The sequence below is a fragment of the Diorhabda sublineata genome, chromosome 9, assembly GCF_026230105.1.
Source record: "Diorhabda sublineata isolate icDioSubl1.1 chromosome 9, icDioSubl1.1, whole genome shotgun sequence".
Lineage (NCBI taxonomy): Eukaryota > Metazoa > Arthropoda > Insecta > Coleoptera > Chrysomelidae > Diorhabda > Diorhabda sublineata.
The window spans coordinates 7229944-7249599 of NC_079482.1; the positions used below are offsets into that span (position 1 = coordinate 7229944).

General features: G+C 31.4%; 1 protein-coding gene across 2 annotated transcripts in view; it reads left to right on the forward strand.

The window, feature by feature from the left end:
- Nucleotides 1-15242, forward strand: part of LOC130448576 (knirps-related protein-like) — an 88972-nt gene extending 73730 nt beyond the window's left edge. For both annotated transcript variants that reach the window (XM_056785992.1, XM_056785991.1), the window contains exon 3: nucleotides 12654-15242. In XM_056785992.1, the coding sequence (XP_056641970.1) occupies nucleotides 12654-13553 (900 nt within the window). In that variant the 3' untranslated portion in view covers nucleotides 13554-15242. The remainder of the gene's footprint in view (nucleotides 1-12653) is intronic.
- Nucleotides 15243-19656: the final 4414 nt, after the last annotated feature.

Below are 19656 nucleotides of genomic sequence, written 5' to 3' on the forward strand. Positions count from 1 at the left end.
ATTATTTTCTTTTCATGTTGATTAAATAAAAATTTGAGATTTCCCGCTTTTGGCCCGATCATTTAGGAAATAACCAACAACACTCGAAATTCAGATGATAAACTAAACTAAATGTCTTCGCCAATGGAAAATCCATTTCAAATAGCTATAACAAGTATTCCCTTATCTAAATATATTTTTCGATTAGAAATATGTACTGTTGAGTATTAGATATTTTGGAAACGAAACTATTTCTATAGAGTAGACAAGCAAATGATTTTTAAGAGGTATAGGATTTGATTTAAAAAAAATCCACAAAAAATTTTAAAAAATTTATGAAATTTTCATTGGAATCGATAGAACGATCAGTATAATTTAATGTTCGAAGATGATTTCATAGCAAATGTTGACCGCGGCTCCGCTTTACATAGCCCATGCGCAAGGTTCAATTTTGGCACACTCTCTCGAACATATCGGCCGGTATTTCAGGAATAAATGCTTCAATATTGGCTTCCAGTCTATCAATCGTTGATGGTTTATCCCTGTAAACATTAGCCGTAACATGGCCCCACAAGAAATAGTTTAAAGCCGTTAAATCACACGATCTAGGCGGCCAATTGACGGGCCTCAAACTGTTCACCAAAGTTCACCATTGTTTCGCGTGCCGTGTGGCATGTGGCACCGTCTTGTTGAAACCACATGTCAGACATTTCCAATTCTTCCAATTTGGACAAAAAAAATCGTCAATCATCACACGGAACCGCTCGCCATTCACAGTAACGTTCCGGTCATCGTAGCTTTCAAAGAAGTACGGCCCGATTATGGCACCGGCTCATAATCCACACCAAACAGTGACTTTTTCGGAATGCATTGGTAGCTCTTGCAATACTTCTGGCTGGTTTTCACTCCAGATGCGGTATTTTGCTTGTTGACTGATCCATTCAACAAGAAATGAGCTTCGTCGCTTAACACAATTTTTCGATATAAAAGTGGATCTCCTTCCATCTTTGCCAACGCCCATTCACCAAATGTTAGACGTTGTGGGAGATCGTGTGGCTTCAATTCTTGCACCCGCCGTATCCTATAAGGTTTTACAACCAAATAATTGCGCAAAATGTTCCACGTAGTGGATTAACAGAGGCCCAATTGCGACGAATCGACATTTCACGTTCATCAGTAACACTGGCGGATACAAATGCAATATTTTCTTCGGTCTTTACTGTACGTTTTCGTGTTTGCTCTAATTTCCAATAATGTAAACTGTTGCAAAAATACACCAGCAAAAAAAACACTCGTTATATTAATACCCCCGTATATCACGCGAGATATCAAATCGAATTTTTTTTTCAAAAAATCTGTGTTCTGTACTTCCCGTTTTCCATTGAACTAAATAATTATTGGTATAAGAGGAGAAGAAACAAACAAAAAAATAGAAATGTCAGAACATTTAGGAACTCCAAACAAGCCAAATAATTATAATACTTAAGCGAATTATCAATTTCCACATAAAGTAAATGAATATTTCAATTTTTTTGATTTAGACAAACAATAATAATGAAGATATTGTTAACCTTTTAATGCTATTCCATATTTTGTAACTGAATTATTTAGTAATAATTGAGATTTTTATAATATCCACCTCGATTTGCTTTATCAATCCAATGATTCTGACCTTCCAGTTCACTTATTCTCTATTTTGTTCCGAATTAAATAGAAATAAAAAGTAATTTCTTAAAAGTATTTATTCGGTTCAATAGACTTGTGATAAAATCATAATGCACTTTATTTTCACTAAACTTTGTAACAGTTTCAAACAAAGTACTCATTGACCTCTTTTAGTATTACTTTATTGCAGAGACATATCAGCCATGTTAAATTAACTATGGTAATCCATTAAGAATAGTATGAAATGCCGATAACATTTCCTTTTATCATATGTTACATAAGTTCGGACACGCAATCTATTGTATGCTGCTGAATTCTCAAATATATAAGTACATATAAATTAAGTTGCAATAAGTGTGATACTAAATGGAGTCAGGGGTATTGTAACAAGTGAATTATCACCGGCAGATATGTTAAAGTAAAATCAGAACAACTTAAACTGATTATTTAAATGTAAAAACACATTAAAAACAACACACATCCAATACAAAATCAGAGAGTTATGCGTCAAGCAAACCAATGATTCTCAGTGTGTTTCAAAGTAACTCTGTTGGCATTAAATCCCAGAAAAACAAAAAGAATTCTCACGTTCAATTTACAATACCACTACTCAGAATATAATTATATAGTCTGATAAGCATTTCGATCGTCTGAAGGAAGATTCTGAAGACGATAACTTGGTCATCGAAACTTACGTCAGACTGTGTAATTTTGAGTCATGGAGTAATAATAGCGTGAAAAGTGTGTTCAGTAAATCTTTATTAAGTCAAGTTCTTCATCAATGATTCCTGATATTTCAATTTAGATGCATTTATCTATGAACTAATGAGCATAAAAACTTCCGGAGCATACTTTTAGCTCACTAGAATTTGTCATGAATATCTACTTATACTATTCTTGAGAGTACTAGCACAAAGTGGATACTATGTATAAAATCGCTCCATATACCATATATTTCGGTTGTTAACATTCCCATTAACAAACAATGAAGTACTTATTAAGAATGTAATATTCAATCAATGTTCGTTACTTACAGCATGCAAATTCTTGGAGAAGACATCCAGATGAGAGTGCAGGATATGTGTTTTGAAGACATATTACATCCCGAGGCTTTATATGAAATTACAACTTCATTGATCAAATCTTTGTAATTTTCTGCTTTATAGTTTCTCAGGAAATTTTGGACAACATTCACAAAACATGTCCAAGCAACTTTTTCAAGACCATTCAGCTTACCTTCAAAGTTTGTGTCCTTCATTAGTACCCGTATTTATTTCCCACTCGCAAATGAAAGAACAATATTTTGTGTAACCAAACTGTAGCCCAAGCTAAAGAGCAATGACTTCAAAATCTCCACAAACTTTTCAAACATGTTCACTGTACTTAATTTTTACAATAAGGAAACTTCATGTTTTTTTTCACGTAACAGAACCATGGGCAACCGGCACTGAAACACACTCCTTTCAAGCTACTTTTGAGGAGTTAATGAACTATCTCCAGTGACTTGGATCGTATTCAAAATTCAATAAATTGATTACTAAAGAAATATTATTACAATAGACCAAATCTTCTGCTTTAGAAAAGTAATGTTTCATTTCTTTGTCACGTTATATATCAATAAAAGTAGTTTTATTTAAGTTAGGTAACTCTCTTGAGGTACCGTATCGGGTTAACTAAGAACAAATTCCGAACTACAAATAGAATCCAGAGTTTCTGCTTGATTTGGAGGCTACGGAACAAACAGTTCGGTACTATGTAGGATTGGTATGTTGGCCGAGGACAAGTTTGGGTACTGGACAGTGTGATTGGACTTAGTTGTAACGCCTATTGTTTGAATCAAACAAAAATAATAATCACAACATGTATGTGGAACCCAGGATTTATCTTGATGGTGCACAAGAAAACGAAAATAGTCGAAATAGCACTTTTCAATTAATGGCGTATATTTTCGATGAATTTAGAAGTTAATTCTTCACACACATAACAAAAACTGTCCGAATTATTAGAACACTTTGAGAGAATATATAGCTACCACAAAAAAACTGTATGTGACTGAAACACAATAATATTTTTTTTATTAGGATACCTCAAAACAAAAATTGTGTTTGCTAGTGTTTCAAATATATAAGACGTCGTAGTATAAAATCTTTCTCTCGAAATTAACTTCTAAAAAAGCTGTAGTTGCATTCTTATCAATTCTGAAGATTCTGCAGTAAACTACCAAAAACTTTTATTTGTGCTGCATCGTAAAAAAGAACTGCAATTATTTATTTTCTTTTCAGTAAAAGGATCAATTTCCAATTCCATCAAAGTCATTTCATAACATATTTAATATTGAAATCGCTATTCTGTTTTTATTGAATATTGTTGACGATATTTTTGTGTATCTTCCAAATTAGCCATAATTAAAATAGTTTCATTTTTTTGTTGATGTGTAAATACTATTTTAAAAAAATAACAATGAAGTATGAGTAATTCTGTAGACAATAATGTTGTCGGTAAAAAAATAGATTATTTTAACACAAATCTATAATCAGTCCTATTTTTCACTACAAAAACATCCATTTCAAGTAAATTAGATAAAATTAGAACAAAAAACAATTCTCCGACGCTGAGATTTGTCCATTCTCTCATGTTACGAAGCCAGGATTTCTTCTTCCTGTCGATGCCTTGCTTTCCTTGTACTCTTCGTAAGATGTGTCCTAAGTAAGATGTTTTTCTTATCTTAATAATTGACAAAAGCTTTCTTTGGCGACCAATGCATCTTAGTACTTCGTCGTTGGTGACTCCGTCAGTCCAACGTATCTTCAGGATGCGTCTATAGAGCCACATCTCAAGTCAATTTTTTTATCATTCAAGCTTTCAAGGTCCAAGATTCCACCCGTACAGCAGTTCTGACCACACATATCATTCCATGAATCCTATTCTGATCTGGAGGTTTAGATTTCTTTTTGCAAACATTGAGGAGTATTTGACAAATGCCTTCGAGCCATTTCAATTCTGATCTTAATTTCTTCGTTTGAGCATTTATGACTGAACCAAGATACTCATATTTTTGAACCCATTCTATTTGTTTTCCATTTAATGTGAGAATAGGATTAATATTAATATCAATAACTGATAATATAAATTAAGCAGTTGTGGAGAAAGAACGCAAACTTGGCGAACTCCCTTTTGAATTTCGATTTCGTCTGTCTCCATGTCCTCAACACGCACTACTGCCGTTTGTTTTTTATAGATTTTTTTGATTAATCGTATATCTCTTGGATCTAAATTGATCGCTGTTAAGTTCTCTATTAGTTTATCGTGTTGGATGAAGAAACGATTAGTTTATTAAAATATACCAGTTTTATTTATTTACATTCATAAAAATAATACTACAAAAGCTTTTTTATACCTTGACTTGTTTACAGTTTCCCACAAATAGCTCGTGAGTTGTTATAACATTTTATTTAACTTATTCTGTTAGTTTATCTCATCAAATTTGATTTCAATTAAATCGAATTTATTAACAAAAAGTTTGTAATATCTGAAAAATAGATATAGAGTCTTCCAAGCGTCAAATTGTAATTCTAACGTGCATTATGACAAAATAATTCATTTCATCAGATACTATTCTGTGCATCCACGTATGTATGTTTAGGGATAAAAATAAATTGCTTAAAAACACTATTTATTTCAAATAGGCTGAAAAAATAAAATTTTTGGTATAAATTTTGGTACAAATGAACATTCTAATTATAAATGTGGATGTTTTAAATTTTATCCCCTTGATTGCACTGTTTACGAGAAAGGTGTGACAACTTTTTGACTTCACCCTGAAAATGTCAGCTTCTATCAATATACAGAGGGTGTTTCATAAGTAATGTCCGTTTTATTATGTGAAAATTAATAAACCTCAATTTAATCGTGACGAAATTTGTTATGAAGAAATAAAATGTAGGCCACCTTTAATCTATTAGAAATCTCGAAGAAAATTTTTAAGTTACCAAGATGACATTCGATAACTGATACAGCAGAGTAACGACTGATGGAATTGTATATAAACAATGGCTTTTAATCTGATGCTATGGAAAAAAATTTCACGAGACAGCAAGATACAAACAACAGGGCATACGCTTCAGCTCTATTAACCAGAACAAGGAAAGAAATGGAAAGAGCATTCTGTAAATTGAAAAAGGCTTCAAAAATTACGGTGTAAGAATAAACCAAGAAAACACAAATCATATGGTGCTAAGAAGAAATGTTAAAAAGAAATATACAGAGATTGAAGCAGGAAAGGACAAAAAATATAGGAAAGAAAAAGTTTGTGAATTCGAATACCTGGATGCAACAGTGTTAAATAAAAATGAAGATTGGACAGCAATAAATAAGGAAATAGCCGAAGGAAGTAAAGCCATGGGATCATTAGGTAAAATGATGATATCAAAGGAAGTAACCTAGAGCAGCCAAAACTAGAATAACCAACAGTTATATACGGAAGTGAAAGATGGGTTTTAACAAAGACCGAAGAAACAGAACTGGTTATATGGAAAAAGAAAATGTTTAGCAACTTTTTTGGGCGAATAAAAACAAGTGAAGGATAATGAAGAATAAGAACTAACGAAAATCTGAAGGATTTGTATGAATACCTATTAATAACAAGATACATAAAAGACCAAAGAATCAGGTAGTTGGTAATACTAAAATGATGCTGGGGAAAATATATGCAAAAAGGGCCATTGAATAAGGGGAAGAACAAAGAAAAAATGGTTGGATGCAGTTTTGAAGGATATTAGAGAGGTAGAAGCAAACTTGTTGAGGCTCTAATTCTATGAATAGTACAATTATTATATGTTATTTTAATCATTCTCTCGTTTTTATAATAATCTAGCTTGCTTCGCTTCGCCATATTTTCCGAATTCCAAAAAGACTTTGTTTTATGCGAAAATAAATACAAATAAACAATAACTTTAATTTTCAATGGGACCATATACTGAAAAAAATAGTACGATTGTATATATTAATCATATTAATTTGTTTATTGACAAATATCGTCAAAAAAGTGAATGAATTCTATGAATAATTTATATATCAATTTTTTTAAGTTAATAATATTTTTAATAAAAACTTTCTATATACAATTCTTATGAACAAGACCTACATTGTCGATATATTTTATTAGATTGTCTCTTAACAACAAACATGTTGTGAAATTAGCATTAATAAAAACCATGCTCATCTAATCCTTTTGATGCGGATGTCAAGAGCAGTCTTTCTCTTCTCCGAAGATCATGCTCTTGCTTTGAATACCATTATGTTATCATCAATTTATCGTATTACGGTAAGCATATGGGAAGATTTTCAACCTATTCACAACTTGTCAGTTATTTTTGAAATGTTGATGGTTTGATTCTCAAATAATTTACTTTCTAATGAAATGACGTTGTTATAAACAGAATATATTAATTAGTTCTAATATTGTTTCCAATACTTTGATTTAGCCGACGTTGTTGTATTTTTCAAACAAAAGTAGTTGCTTCTAAACCTTATCCATAATTAAAAAAAATTCTGTATTAAATACAAATTCCTTGCATATTTTGTATATTTGAGCACATCAACTAACCTTTATCAAAATGCATCATAGTTTTGTAGTAGAAACTATACACACTTCTGAAAAATAATATAAAAATCTGTTAAATGGAAAATTTTTAAATATATTTTGAAAATTCCAAGTACAATTTGTGAATCATTAATAAAACAACGCTTCTAAAACCCCCGAGAACATTCACAAAATTTTGAATTGAAACTTTGAAAGTGATATAGTTATAGAATTTTCAGATTTAAATCACATTAAATAAAATGTGCCTCTTGAATCATAAAAATATATTTTCAGAGAAGAGGCAAGATTTCCGGTTGAATAACTTGGACAAACTTCATAAATTATGATAGAAGATTCATTGTATTTTCTGCGTATAAATCCATTCTTTATCCATAATATAATAGGATGGTCCCAGAACTACCTGGCAACTAATAATACTTTTATTTGGAAGGCCTTAGCCCAACCAATATGAAAATTAAACTAGATTCTACTCTGAATGCGATTGCTCTTTCTTTTTCAACAGTAAAATATTGGGTAGCAGAACTTAAACGAGGTTGTACAACCTGCGAAGACCAACATCGTGGTGCTAGACCAAATGAGGTGACGACTCTAGAAATGTTTAAGAAAATCCACAAATTGGTACTAGATAATCGTAGATTGAAAGTGCGCGAGCTAGCAGATATAGTAGGCATTTCAAAAAGTGCGGTTCATCTCATTTTAACTGAAAATGTGGACATAAGAAAGCTGGGCGCAAGCCGTGTACAGCGTTTGCTCACAATAGGACAAAAACAGCATCGAGTGATTAGCAATGTTTCGCAGAAATAAAGTGTGTCCATCATTTAACACCCGAAACAAAAGAAAAATCAGAACAATGGATTGAAAAAGGTGAACCAAAGAAGGCACAAACCGTTCTATCTGCAAGTTCCACATAGGAACTTATTGTAAGGTTTGAGCGAAGAAATCGAGCAAAGACGACCACATTTGACTAAGAAGAAAGTGTTGTTTCATTAAGATAATACACCAACTCACACATTTATTATTGCAATGGTCAAATTTAATGAATTAAAGTTTGAATTGCTACCTCTTGCAAAAAATTCACTAGATTTAGTCCCCTCGAATTATTTTCTGTTGCCTGTTTATTCCAAAAGGCTTGTATCCTTTTTACATCGATTTCATATAATTTTAGAAAATCAACAAGAATTTTGTACTTTTTCCTCTTTTTATTCAAACATGCTTCTATTAGTTTCACCTGTATGTTTGTAACTGAATTTTTGGCTTTGAATTTACCCAAGAGAAAATGTCCTCGGCATACTAAATTTGCTCCCAATCTCTCTTTTTTTACCAATTCCAACAAAATATCATTGAGATTAAATAGTGACTAACTAATTTATGTTTACTCTTTATTTGTTGTATTGGTTTCAGCGCGAGAATACTCTATACTGATCTGCACCCTCCAGTACTCTGTATTCATAACCTACGTTGTTCTGGAATACTCTAATTGTGAGAAAAAATGACGTATTCATTTTGTGACGGTTTTCAAAAACAATCTTATAAACACCAAAACATTTGATTTTAAAATAATCTCACATAGAACAACTAAATATTCGTATACCATTTTCTCCGTATTTGTGACAATGATTTTTTGTTATTCAAAAAAAAATGGCTCAGTGGTTAAATATTTTGCTACAATGAAGAGGTGGTATCGGCAGTTGGGGCTCTTTTGAGAAGTTTGACGATTAAAAAAAAGAGTATCGAACTTATTAAACATCGCTGTATGGAACTAAAAAGAGAAAAGTAAATATAATTTTTTTCCAAAATTTTGTTGGGTTGAGTACTTCTGAGACCATCCTCGTACATTATAACACAGAAATAATATTTTCAAGACGGTGTCTCAAACTCTCTTTAATCGAACGAATCGATTTTTGTGATTTCAAAGAATAAAGAAAGAAAAAATTTTTATCTCCTTTTATTATTGAAATATCGACATCATGAGAATTCGAAATCTATGAATATCAAACTAGTCAAAGTTCATATTATCAATTTTTCTCAAAACATGATAGTTGTATATGAAACCCACTCCTTCAAATTGTAGGTAATTATTAAAAATCTACTTCTATCAAAATAAATTTCATACTTTCATTATTTCCTAAGGTTTTTCTGGCAGGATGTTTGTCATTTCTATTGCAATATAAAAAAGGAAATTACTAGTTTCTTGAGGAAGATTCTAAAATACTCCATCCTTGACAAATTGTTGCATTTAGTAAGACGAGTTTTTAAGTAAATTTATCTTTCACAATATTTTCATAGATTAATATTAACTCGCACAATTTTATAGGTAATCAATATCGATTAATAATCGATTAATATGAATTTATCAGTTGTGGCAAACTACTAATAATCAGCAATAGAATTTATTATCAATTTGAATCATTTTAAACCAATTCTGATTTTCCTCAACTTGAAATTCAAGCTTTTTATCAAATTTTCTATAAAGAGTAATTCGTGAGAAAATTATAGTATTTGATAAATTGATATTGATTCAATATTTACTTAAGAAAATATTGGAAAGTTTTGAATACAATGAAAATATCTATCCTTATTGACATGTAATGAAATTATTCAATTGAAATTCCTATGTTTAGTTAATTTATTCAATAACGTATATACTCATTTGCCCCTATGTAAACATGAAATCAACATTTATAATGTATCACTTGATAGTATTCCATTCAAAGTTGGCACATGCATAAGAAGAGGAAAAATTCTGTATTTAAATAATGATGAGTTTGTTCCAATAATCCGATATACTAGACACTTGGTCCAGTTACAGTCATAGGCTTAAGATTTGATTGAGATTTCAATTTGAAAACTTGCCATATTTCGTTCCCTATAAAAGTATCAAAAATATTTAAAACAACATCACATTCTTATTTAATGGAGAAGAGAACCTGAGAATTGAAATTCATGTTGAAATGTTTTTATTTATCATTCACTACACCATGTCTTATAAAAAAATAACTTTATTGTAGAATTAGTTTTACGAGATAAAAGTAAGAATTTGTAATTAATTTTTTAATCTTGTTCATCCTAAAACAAATATCCAAAATCATTCTTTACATATGGAGAATATGGAAGATCGAAAAGAAGTACGATAATTTTTAATGGAAGGTATTTGAATAATATTTTGAATCATATATACGTACTAGGATATCCTCAGGAGTACCTGGCCTGACTTAGAAATGCCGGTATTGCTTGAAAAATATTACTACATTAGAAAGTACACAATTTATACAGCATATGTTTAGTAATTATTTTGGCAGCCATCAATAGTTAAATGAATTTTTTAAATGGAATAAATTGATCATCGTTATGTGACAAAATATTTTTATTTGAAAGGCATTAGCGCAACCAATATGAAGGCGAACTAGATTCTACTCTTAGCGAGACTACTCCTTTATCAACGAAGCCATACGACACGTTAAAACCAGCATCGCTGTAGTCCACCAAAAGAGAGTACGCGAGCTAGCAGAAAGATGGGTGCCGCATTTGCTCACAATGGAACAAAAACAGCATCTTGAAAACGTTTCCATCGAGTGTTTAGCAATTTTCACAGAAATAAGGCAGAATTTTTGCGCCGTTTCATAACAATTGATGAAACGTGGGTCTTTCATTTCACACCCAAAACAAACGAACAATTAAAACAGTAAAAAAAGGAAATACGGCTCCAAAGAATACAAACACCAATCTATCTACAGACAAGGTCATGATGTCGGTTTTTGGGATGCGATCTTGAAAAACTATCATCGGCAAGTTTATGAGAACTTGGTACACCAGCTCGCACATCTTTGCAATGGCCAAAATTATTTATTCATTAAAAACAGCTTTGAGATTCAAAAAAAATTGACGAGAACCAGAACCGTTGCGCTTAAAGGACTCCAAGCAGAAATTTGAGAGGTTTTAACATTACTGTGTCATTACTGTGACATTGAATGTCTTATGTAGCTATAGAGTAGAAATTTCTAAGTACGTACTCACTTTGCTACGCTGTTTCTTTATTATTGAATTCACTACTTAATTTTGAAATGAATTTTGAGGTGCCTAATCACCTTTTTAAACTCAAAACGCTTAAAATGAATGTATTTTTTGTTGCCATTGAAAAAAACACTTTGGCCACAATAATTAATTAAAATGAGTAGTATAATTTCCAAGTGGGAATAAATATTTTTGGCACTTCTATAATATTTAGGATTAATTTTAATTGCAGGATAGTTTATTTTATTTAAATGATGTTTTGGAAGAAAAATGTTTTATATGGTGTTATTTTCAACATTTAGTACGTCAGTAAAACCAACTTGTGAAAATTGAACGAATACTCATTAAAAGAGTCCCCCTCTCGGTTCCCCAGTGTTCCGTCTTTGAGTTAGTGGCGCTATATTACACTCATGTCCTTATTTAGGGAAATATGTGACGTATTCTCTTTGTACATCGTTGATTATTACGTAACGCTGTTTCGATTTCAGAATTGGTGTAGCGTAAAAAGTCGGTCGAATTACATGCTGGTATGATTCTGCTATTGTTGACTTTGTTAAATGCCGATAAAAATATTTAAGAAATAAATAGTTCGCTTATTTTTATTGATAAATTCATCAATCCATTAACCTCAAATTGGGTGCTGATTTTTACGAATATTAATTGAAGGATTAAAACTTCACTAGCTAAAACATGAAATTTATCATTAAAGACGATAATCATAATTATTTAGGATGGATCGGTATCATAATCATAGTTGAAATGTTTTTTTTTTAATTATTTACATTGTTTTTAACGATGAACTGTTTCTTACATACTCTCTTAATTTATTTATACACTTACACTAAACTATTTACTATTCTCTGAACTATTCACTAAGATAACACTTTACTATCTGTCTTGTCTTGTCTATCCCTATGTTTTCGAGATGACATCAGATTATTCACTAACTTTCTTGCTGATAAATAAGCGCCTATTTATTCAAAACGAATTTCAGGATAATTCGGTTCTAGACAAACAGAAAAAATATTCCTAGAAATTGATTCTATAAAAACATTATAAACAAATCGTCGTATACGTAAATAGTTTTTCTGAAAATCCGCATCCGCCAAAATCTAGATTCTATTAACACAATAGAACATGATCAACTTTACGTTCCATGTCGTGGGCGATTTCGTAAGAGTAGTGATTGGCAATTTTTATCAGCAACTGAATTAAATTGTTAATCTTTAGATGTATTTTTCTAAAAACTAACTAAACTTTTGAAAGAAGTAGACCTTACCAAAGACTCCTAAGTCACCGCATCCGTATCATTCAAATTCTCTGAAATTTCTTTAAATCAAAATTGCCTTGTTATTCTTTTGGATCAATTATTAATACTGTTTTCTTTTTGTTTCAGTCATTCTTTGGAAGATCCTACAACAACCTCAGCTCAATATCAGAATGCAAAAATAATGGAGAATGCGTCATAAATAAGAAAAATCGCACAGCTTGCAAAGCCTGCAGATTACGAAAATGTCTATTAGTGGGAATGTCGAAGAGCGGTTCTCGTTACGGTAGACGATCCAATTGGTTCAAGATCCATTGTTTGTTACAAGAACAACAACAACAACACATGGCGCATGTTTCGCAAAATATGAAACCTCCGCAAAAATCTCTCCACCAACCTCCACTTAGTATGGGATTACTCGGGATGAATTCATTCGCGTCGCCGCTACTTCATCTGTCAAAACCTAAAGAAGAACATTTCTCTCCAGGTTTAGACGACTATAAACATTCTGTATCGCCGCAAGTTAGTTCACCGGAATCGCATAATTCAGATTCGTCCGTTGAAGTTAGCGACGCTCGAAGACTTCCGTTATTCCCTGCTCTAATGCCGCCTACGTTTCTACCACCTCCTGGTCTTTTATTCTCATCGGGCTATCCTCCTTTGTATCCCGGTTTGCTGCAGCCTGCTAACAACAATAGATTCATGAGAAACCATAATCATGGTGTAGAAGCTTTCAATAAACGTGTGTTTTTAGACGCTGTGCTTCAATCCCAACGATCTCCGACACCCGAAGAAAGAACAACTCCCGCTTCGACGGACACTGCGATGCAAGAAGATCCCATAGATTTGAGTATGAAGACCAACAGTGAAAGGGGATCTTCTCCAGCGCAGAGTGATAGATCTGGTTCGGGAACAGAAAGAGGGAATGGTAGCGAAGCAGACGAAGAAAGTGATTGCAATTCAGACAGAGAAATTAAAAGGATACAGCTGCATAGGCCCACTCCATTAGATTTAACAACGAAAGTGTGATTTAAAGAAATTGTTTCTTGTTTTTAAAATTGCATTTAGAGTACCTGATAAATCGGAGAGGAAGATTTTCAGGTCAATGATTTTCTGGTCGAATTTTCGTGATATTCGGAAGTATTGCTATAGATTCTAATTGTCTTATAGCAATTTGCCAGAAAATTCTGATAACAAAATGATATTTTGTTATAAAATTCTCAAAATTGATTTTGGTTGATACTTAAACATATTGAAAATATAATTTAATCAAGACACAATCCACAATTAACTTTGTATAAACCACCTAGCACTAGTATAACTCATGATTGTCATTCAATATTGATTTTTCATTTAATTTAGAATGTGGTTCATTTGGCAAGATATTAACTTCATTATTTCGCAGTGTATCGAATTTATGCACTTTACTGGGTCAACAAAATGTCTTTGGCAGGTCATCCTCTCAATTTTTACACCATCCATTAGACGTGTATTGTTCTCTGGTACCTGTCAATCCGGAATCGGAGTTCCCACGGCGATCTAGATCTACAAGCTCGAAAACAATGCTCAACAATTAACTCTCCTCAAGAACAATCAATAAAAATCTAACGGAACGAGCGTGGTTACACATTTAAAGAAAACATTGGTGTTATGTAGTTCTGAAATTGTTTCCTACAGCGCCGTGATCAGCATATCTTATCAGGAACGGACTAGTTGATACGAATGATTTGATTTGAAATTGAAATTAAGAGCACAGAAAATATTCACAAGCTTGTACGTTAATTATCTTCGCAAGCAAATTATTAGTGGTCATGAGAAATAATCCAAATGAAGTTGAGTACTAGAAGAGTACGAATAACATTGAAAATTGAATCACAGGAAGGCTTGAGACCCATTTAATTTCCCTTTATTTTTTTCAATTTGGAAACAACACATTTTCATATTTTTCTCTTTATATATTATTTCTAGTTCTGCTATGTGGTCTCCTAGCATTTGACGTTTTTATTGGCACCATCAGAATAGATGCTTGATCTTCTCTTCTCCATTAGACTATTTGCTATATTATCACTCCCAATTTCAGCAATCTTGTACCAGTAATGTCCAGTAATCACCCCAATAGTCTTCTGTATTGAGTGATTCGTAAATCTTATTATTTTTTTTTGTTGTGTCTTAGACAAGTCGCATTGTATACCTGTTTGAATATAATATAAGCTAATGTTTGGCTAGTAAGAAATTACAAACCCAACAATTCATCAGTTGTATAAATACAGAGAATGTCACAAAACTTTTTCAGCCAAAAAAGTGTCAAGTCCTTCTCTGGTGATCAGTATATCTGATGTTATATGCAAACTCATTTCTCTACGTGAGTCTTTGTGGCTCGACTTTTCAGTTTCGGTATGTAATAGTATATCTTTCAAGTGGAAAATCAGTCACGATCACATAGTGGGCAAAGAGACATAGTCAAAGAGCTCTTGTTGAGTGATGAAATCGCGTATGCCCAATACGATTTTAAGAAAAATTCCCTTAAAATTTTCAAAAAATTCCACTCTTTTCACAAAAAAAAATATATTTTCAGTTCAATTTTCAATATAGGCACTTTGTAGATTCAATTGAAATAGGGTACTTTCATTTTTTATAAAGTATTAATTTTTTTTCTATTTTATCAGTTCTTAATAGGAAATAATGCCAGACAGTAAAATATGAAAAGTGAAAAAAAAATTGAAAATCACAAAAATTTCTAACTACATAAGAAAACAAATCTCAATGGTTTTCATTTGTGACGTTATAGGTTTAATAAAAGCATTGAGCTGTTGTCTGCCTGATGAGCAGCATAGCGTTAGGTTATTTAGATTTATTTAATATTGACTTAGAAAACAACCCAAAAGCTCAAGAAGTTTTAATAAATAAAACATTTTTCTATATATAAGAATAAAGGGAATAAACCTTTTATACGTTAAGTTCTTTTACAATTACATAATCACGTTAAAAATTAAAAACATAATAAACTTAATTACTATAAAATATTAAAATAAGTTGAATCTTCTTAACATTAAAATGATGCTGCCATGCAATATTGCGGACTTACTGAAATGTTGAAACTACCTACAAAATTTTTGAATTTTTAATAATTTCTTTCTCTATAAATATTCAACAAAGAATTTAAAAAAATTATAATAAAAGTTGTATATAGGCTATCCAAAACTATTTTTTTCTCAAACCATGCAAGTATCCTATTGTAGTTGTAACGTAACGAGCTGAAAATTTGAAATGAAAACATAGTCCTAAATAGCAGGGCTTACAAACCCAATTCATGTAAGACATTCTAGGAGATTCCTATTCCAAATTTTCTCCAGTGCTAAACTGGTCTATTCATACTATTCATTACACCTTGAGAACTAAAAATTCTTCTACGCTCTGCAGTTATTAAATCATAGTTTTTGTGAAACGCATATTCAGTTCCTGAAAAATCTAGAATCTACTTTAGAAAGTAATAATTCTTGTTGGAGCAATTAAATCATTGTCATATTTTCAGTAAAAATAAATGAAATAAGGTTTCATATTTAATCAATTCAAAATAACGACCATAACTATATCATCACAGTTATCTTCTTATGTTATTTCCAGATTCAATTAGAGCTTCTGGAATTCAATATAGAAACGAATTACGCAGTGATATGTGCGCCAACTTGTGAATAATAATTATCTGTAACTAAATTTTGCTACTATATCAATCAAAGGACTATTCATTCAAATGAATATACTAAATTGAATTTTTGCCATTTCAATTCATCTAAGTCTGTATAATAGATTCTTTTAAGTCAATCTACCAAACAAATCACCTACAAACGTAATACGCATATTTTTATCAAAGGTATAACACCTTAATGTTTATAGAAATAATTACGTCAATTTTGAAACTATTTTCAAAGTTTTTTATATGAATTTATCATTTGTTGCTGTGGTACTGGGGATACTCAGTGTGTACAGCTGATCCATTAAACCATTCCTCTCGAAAAGGTCAGGTTGCGATATTGCTGAAGCTGCTAATGATCATCTATTTCTTACGGTTCCAGATGCAATGCTCTGAAGTTCCATAGAGAATGTTGATAGAGATTTCGTACTCTATGTATCTGTATCCTCTAGTAAATCTGGTTAATACTTTCAATAGATGTTCGATAACCAACTAATTATTATTATTATTAAAAATGTCTTCATTTTCTGTTCTAGTTCCCTAGTTACATTTCATCTGATAGATTAACAAATAAATACGTTGGCCGATGTTCTGGCAATCCATAGATGTCATGTGTATTCTTGGATGCAATGTTGTGGTTCTTTCCAAAAGTACATTATCTACAAGTTTGATGTAGGTACAATAACTCTGTCTCCGGTATATGTGCCTCCCAGAATCTTTCGGCTGAAATATCTAACCAACTAATAGTCTTTACAGATCGAAACTTGATTATAAAAACATCAAATATATTTATACATTGAATTGAATTGAACAAGTGATTACGTGCCAATTGCCCTCCTAATCAATATCTAATTTCCCTATTAATCTCATCGGAATTATAGACTCGATCAAAAATGTTTCTCGATATTAAATATGTACTTCTAGGTGGTCTCTTAAACCAGATAACCAAAATCAGTTTTAAGGAAATTGAAGACTTCTTCTATGAGGTCAAAGTTTTTTGATACACGTGTTATTTTGTAATTACTCTAACTGTTTTTTTTTGTTTTAAATTATGTTACCAGTTGAAAAAAAATAAAAGATTCGGCCTTCACGAGTAGACACAGCGGTAGGTACTGTCTAATTATAAAGATCTGTTCTCTAGTTTCTTCTATTTAGTGTCATATTAAATGACACTTTCAATTTTTTGCCGACATCTTGACGAGATATTTTAAAAATGCCGTAACTGTTCAGTAATAATGTATACCATAAGATATACATCGCCAATTTTATGAAATGCAATCTTCTTAATTTGTTTTCATTTGAATGGAGTTTATATCAAATTTAAAATACTAATATTTTCTTCCATACATAATTTCTGTTCTGTATATATTATAAAAAATATTTACTCAATACAAGCTAAATATCATATAATCTTCCTGTAGCTGCATTAAGAATTCTTATACTGCATCTTAAGATCACATTTTTTGGAAGAAAATCAGACTTATAAGATCAAAAATTCATACAACCGATACACTGTAGATTTACTGTTAAATTCTAGTCAAGATTAAAAATTTATATTCGGGTGGAATCACTCGAAATATTCTGAGTTTTAAGGACTCGGCCCCAAGGTTCTTTTTTCACACATACTTTCACAATATTTGGTCACGCCACATCCTTCTAATGACTGTAATATTTACACCAATAATATTATATAATTAACAGACTTTGCGGACTTTTCTTGCTCGTTTTAGCTTGTTATCTATGTTGTCGTCGATGTAACCTTCCCCGTTTTTTCATACCAGTAATGTCACACTAATGAATGGCCCATGTAAAGTGTAGGATCCCTCAACTTCTTGTATGGTTCATTTACCACTTGGTAATTTTAAAATAGAGCGTGATATGGCATAAGGTAGTCGCCCTGAAACATACTTGTTACACATTTTCTAAAATTCATCTGGCACGGTTAACAATATAGATATCTTAGTGAAAGATATATTGACCATAATCTTGAATTTTCATTTGTGCGTGCGACTTAATCCCATGATTAATGCAATCTATGCAAAAAAACTAATGAAATATTCCAGTTTTGCTTATTCAGTTAAGTCAGAAGGAATGAATAATCTGCTGCTTCATTGATAAATTTATCCAGTTCCTTGTGAAAGCCTTGACTTTTTGTATTCGATTGCCTCGCACTCGCTCGTTTTATGAGCACCTGTAGCTTCATATAATTTCCCAGATGGATGTTATGGTGGATATTCAGAATACTTTATAGCATATTATTTAATTGACAACAGTAAAAACTGTCATTAGTTGTCAATATTCCCTCATCAATCCATGTGATAGGTGAAAATATATATACCATATGGTGGTCATTTAAAAGAGATGGTGCTTCATAGAACCATAAGCAAATATGATTAGAAGGACTTATTGATTGATGGAATGAATTTTTTATCTCTTTTCTGATTTAGGTCTCAATATTTATTCAAATCTAAGGTTGCAGTTGTATTTATTTTTTGGTCGATGATTTAACGGGAGAAATTTTTATAATTCTTCTATATTGTTCCTCCAGTTAATGGACCTCTTCTCTTTGATGTTTCTAGCCAGTACCCAAATGGTCACGTCATCTATACTACATGTTTTATTTATTTTTCTACCTTTGCTTCCTATCCATGAATGTCTTGTCAATGATTCTGCTTAGCATCCATTATCCTGCAGTCTTCAGAAGTCTTGGTCCTGTATTCGGTCTCGTTTCAGAGTAAAAAGTTGTATAATCGATTATCTTAATGCGGATAATTTAGGCAACCAACAAAATTTTATTGACTTCATTCATCACATTTGAACCTTTCGTTCATAAGCTAGCATTTGTAATACTTTTTTTCATTGATGTTATGAAACTAGAGGGACAGGTCTTTGTAACAACGAATCTATTGATATATTTTTTATATTATTGTAAATAGAAATTTGGATGTTTTGTAAATATTATTTAATATTTTTATAAATTTGTATAGTGATAATCAAAATGCTACTCTGTTACTAGTAGTATTAAGATAATATAGCCGGCCAGTATATATTATTCTATTTTATTTAAAATATCGAATCAGAATTTAACACTGAACAGTGCAATTAGATTATTTTGTTTATTTTATTGTATGGCCCGCAAAACTTTGAAAGTGTGTACATTTGATCTAGCTCAGTATTCTAACCATTTATCAACCACACCGTTTGTTTGTATAAAATCACCTTTTTAATCCATTTCCAATTGAATTTAAACCCTACACAATGTGTAATAGGTGAAACGACTCTTATGAAAGATTGAAAATTATCGATCAAAATTTTAAGTTTTCAGGTTCAGCTCTGCTTGAAAAAAGACTAAATTAAGTATGCTTCAAAAATTTTTCAGATAATCTATTTTTTTGTTTATGTCGTATATGGAAAATGTTGAGAAAGTTAATGGGAAAAGTT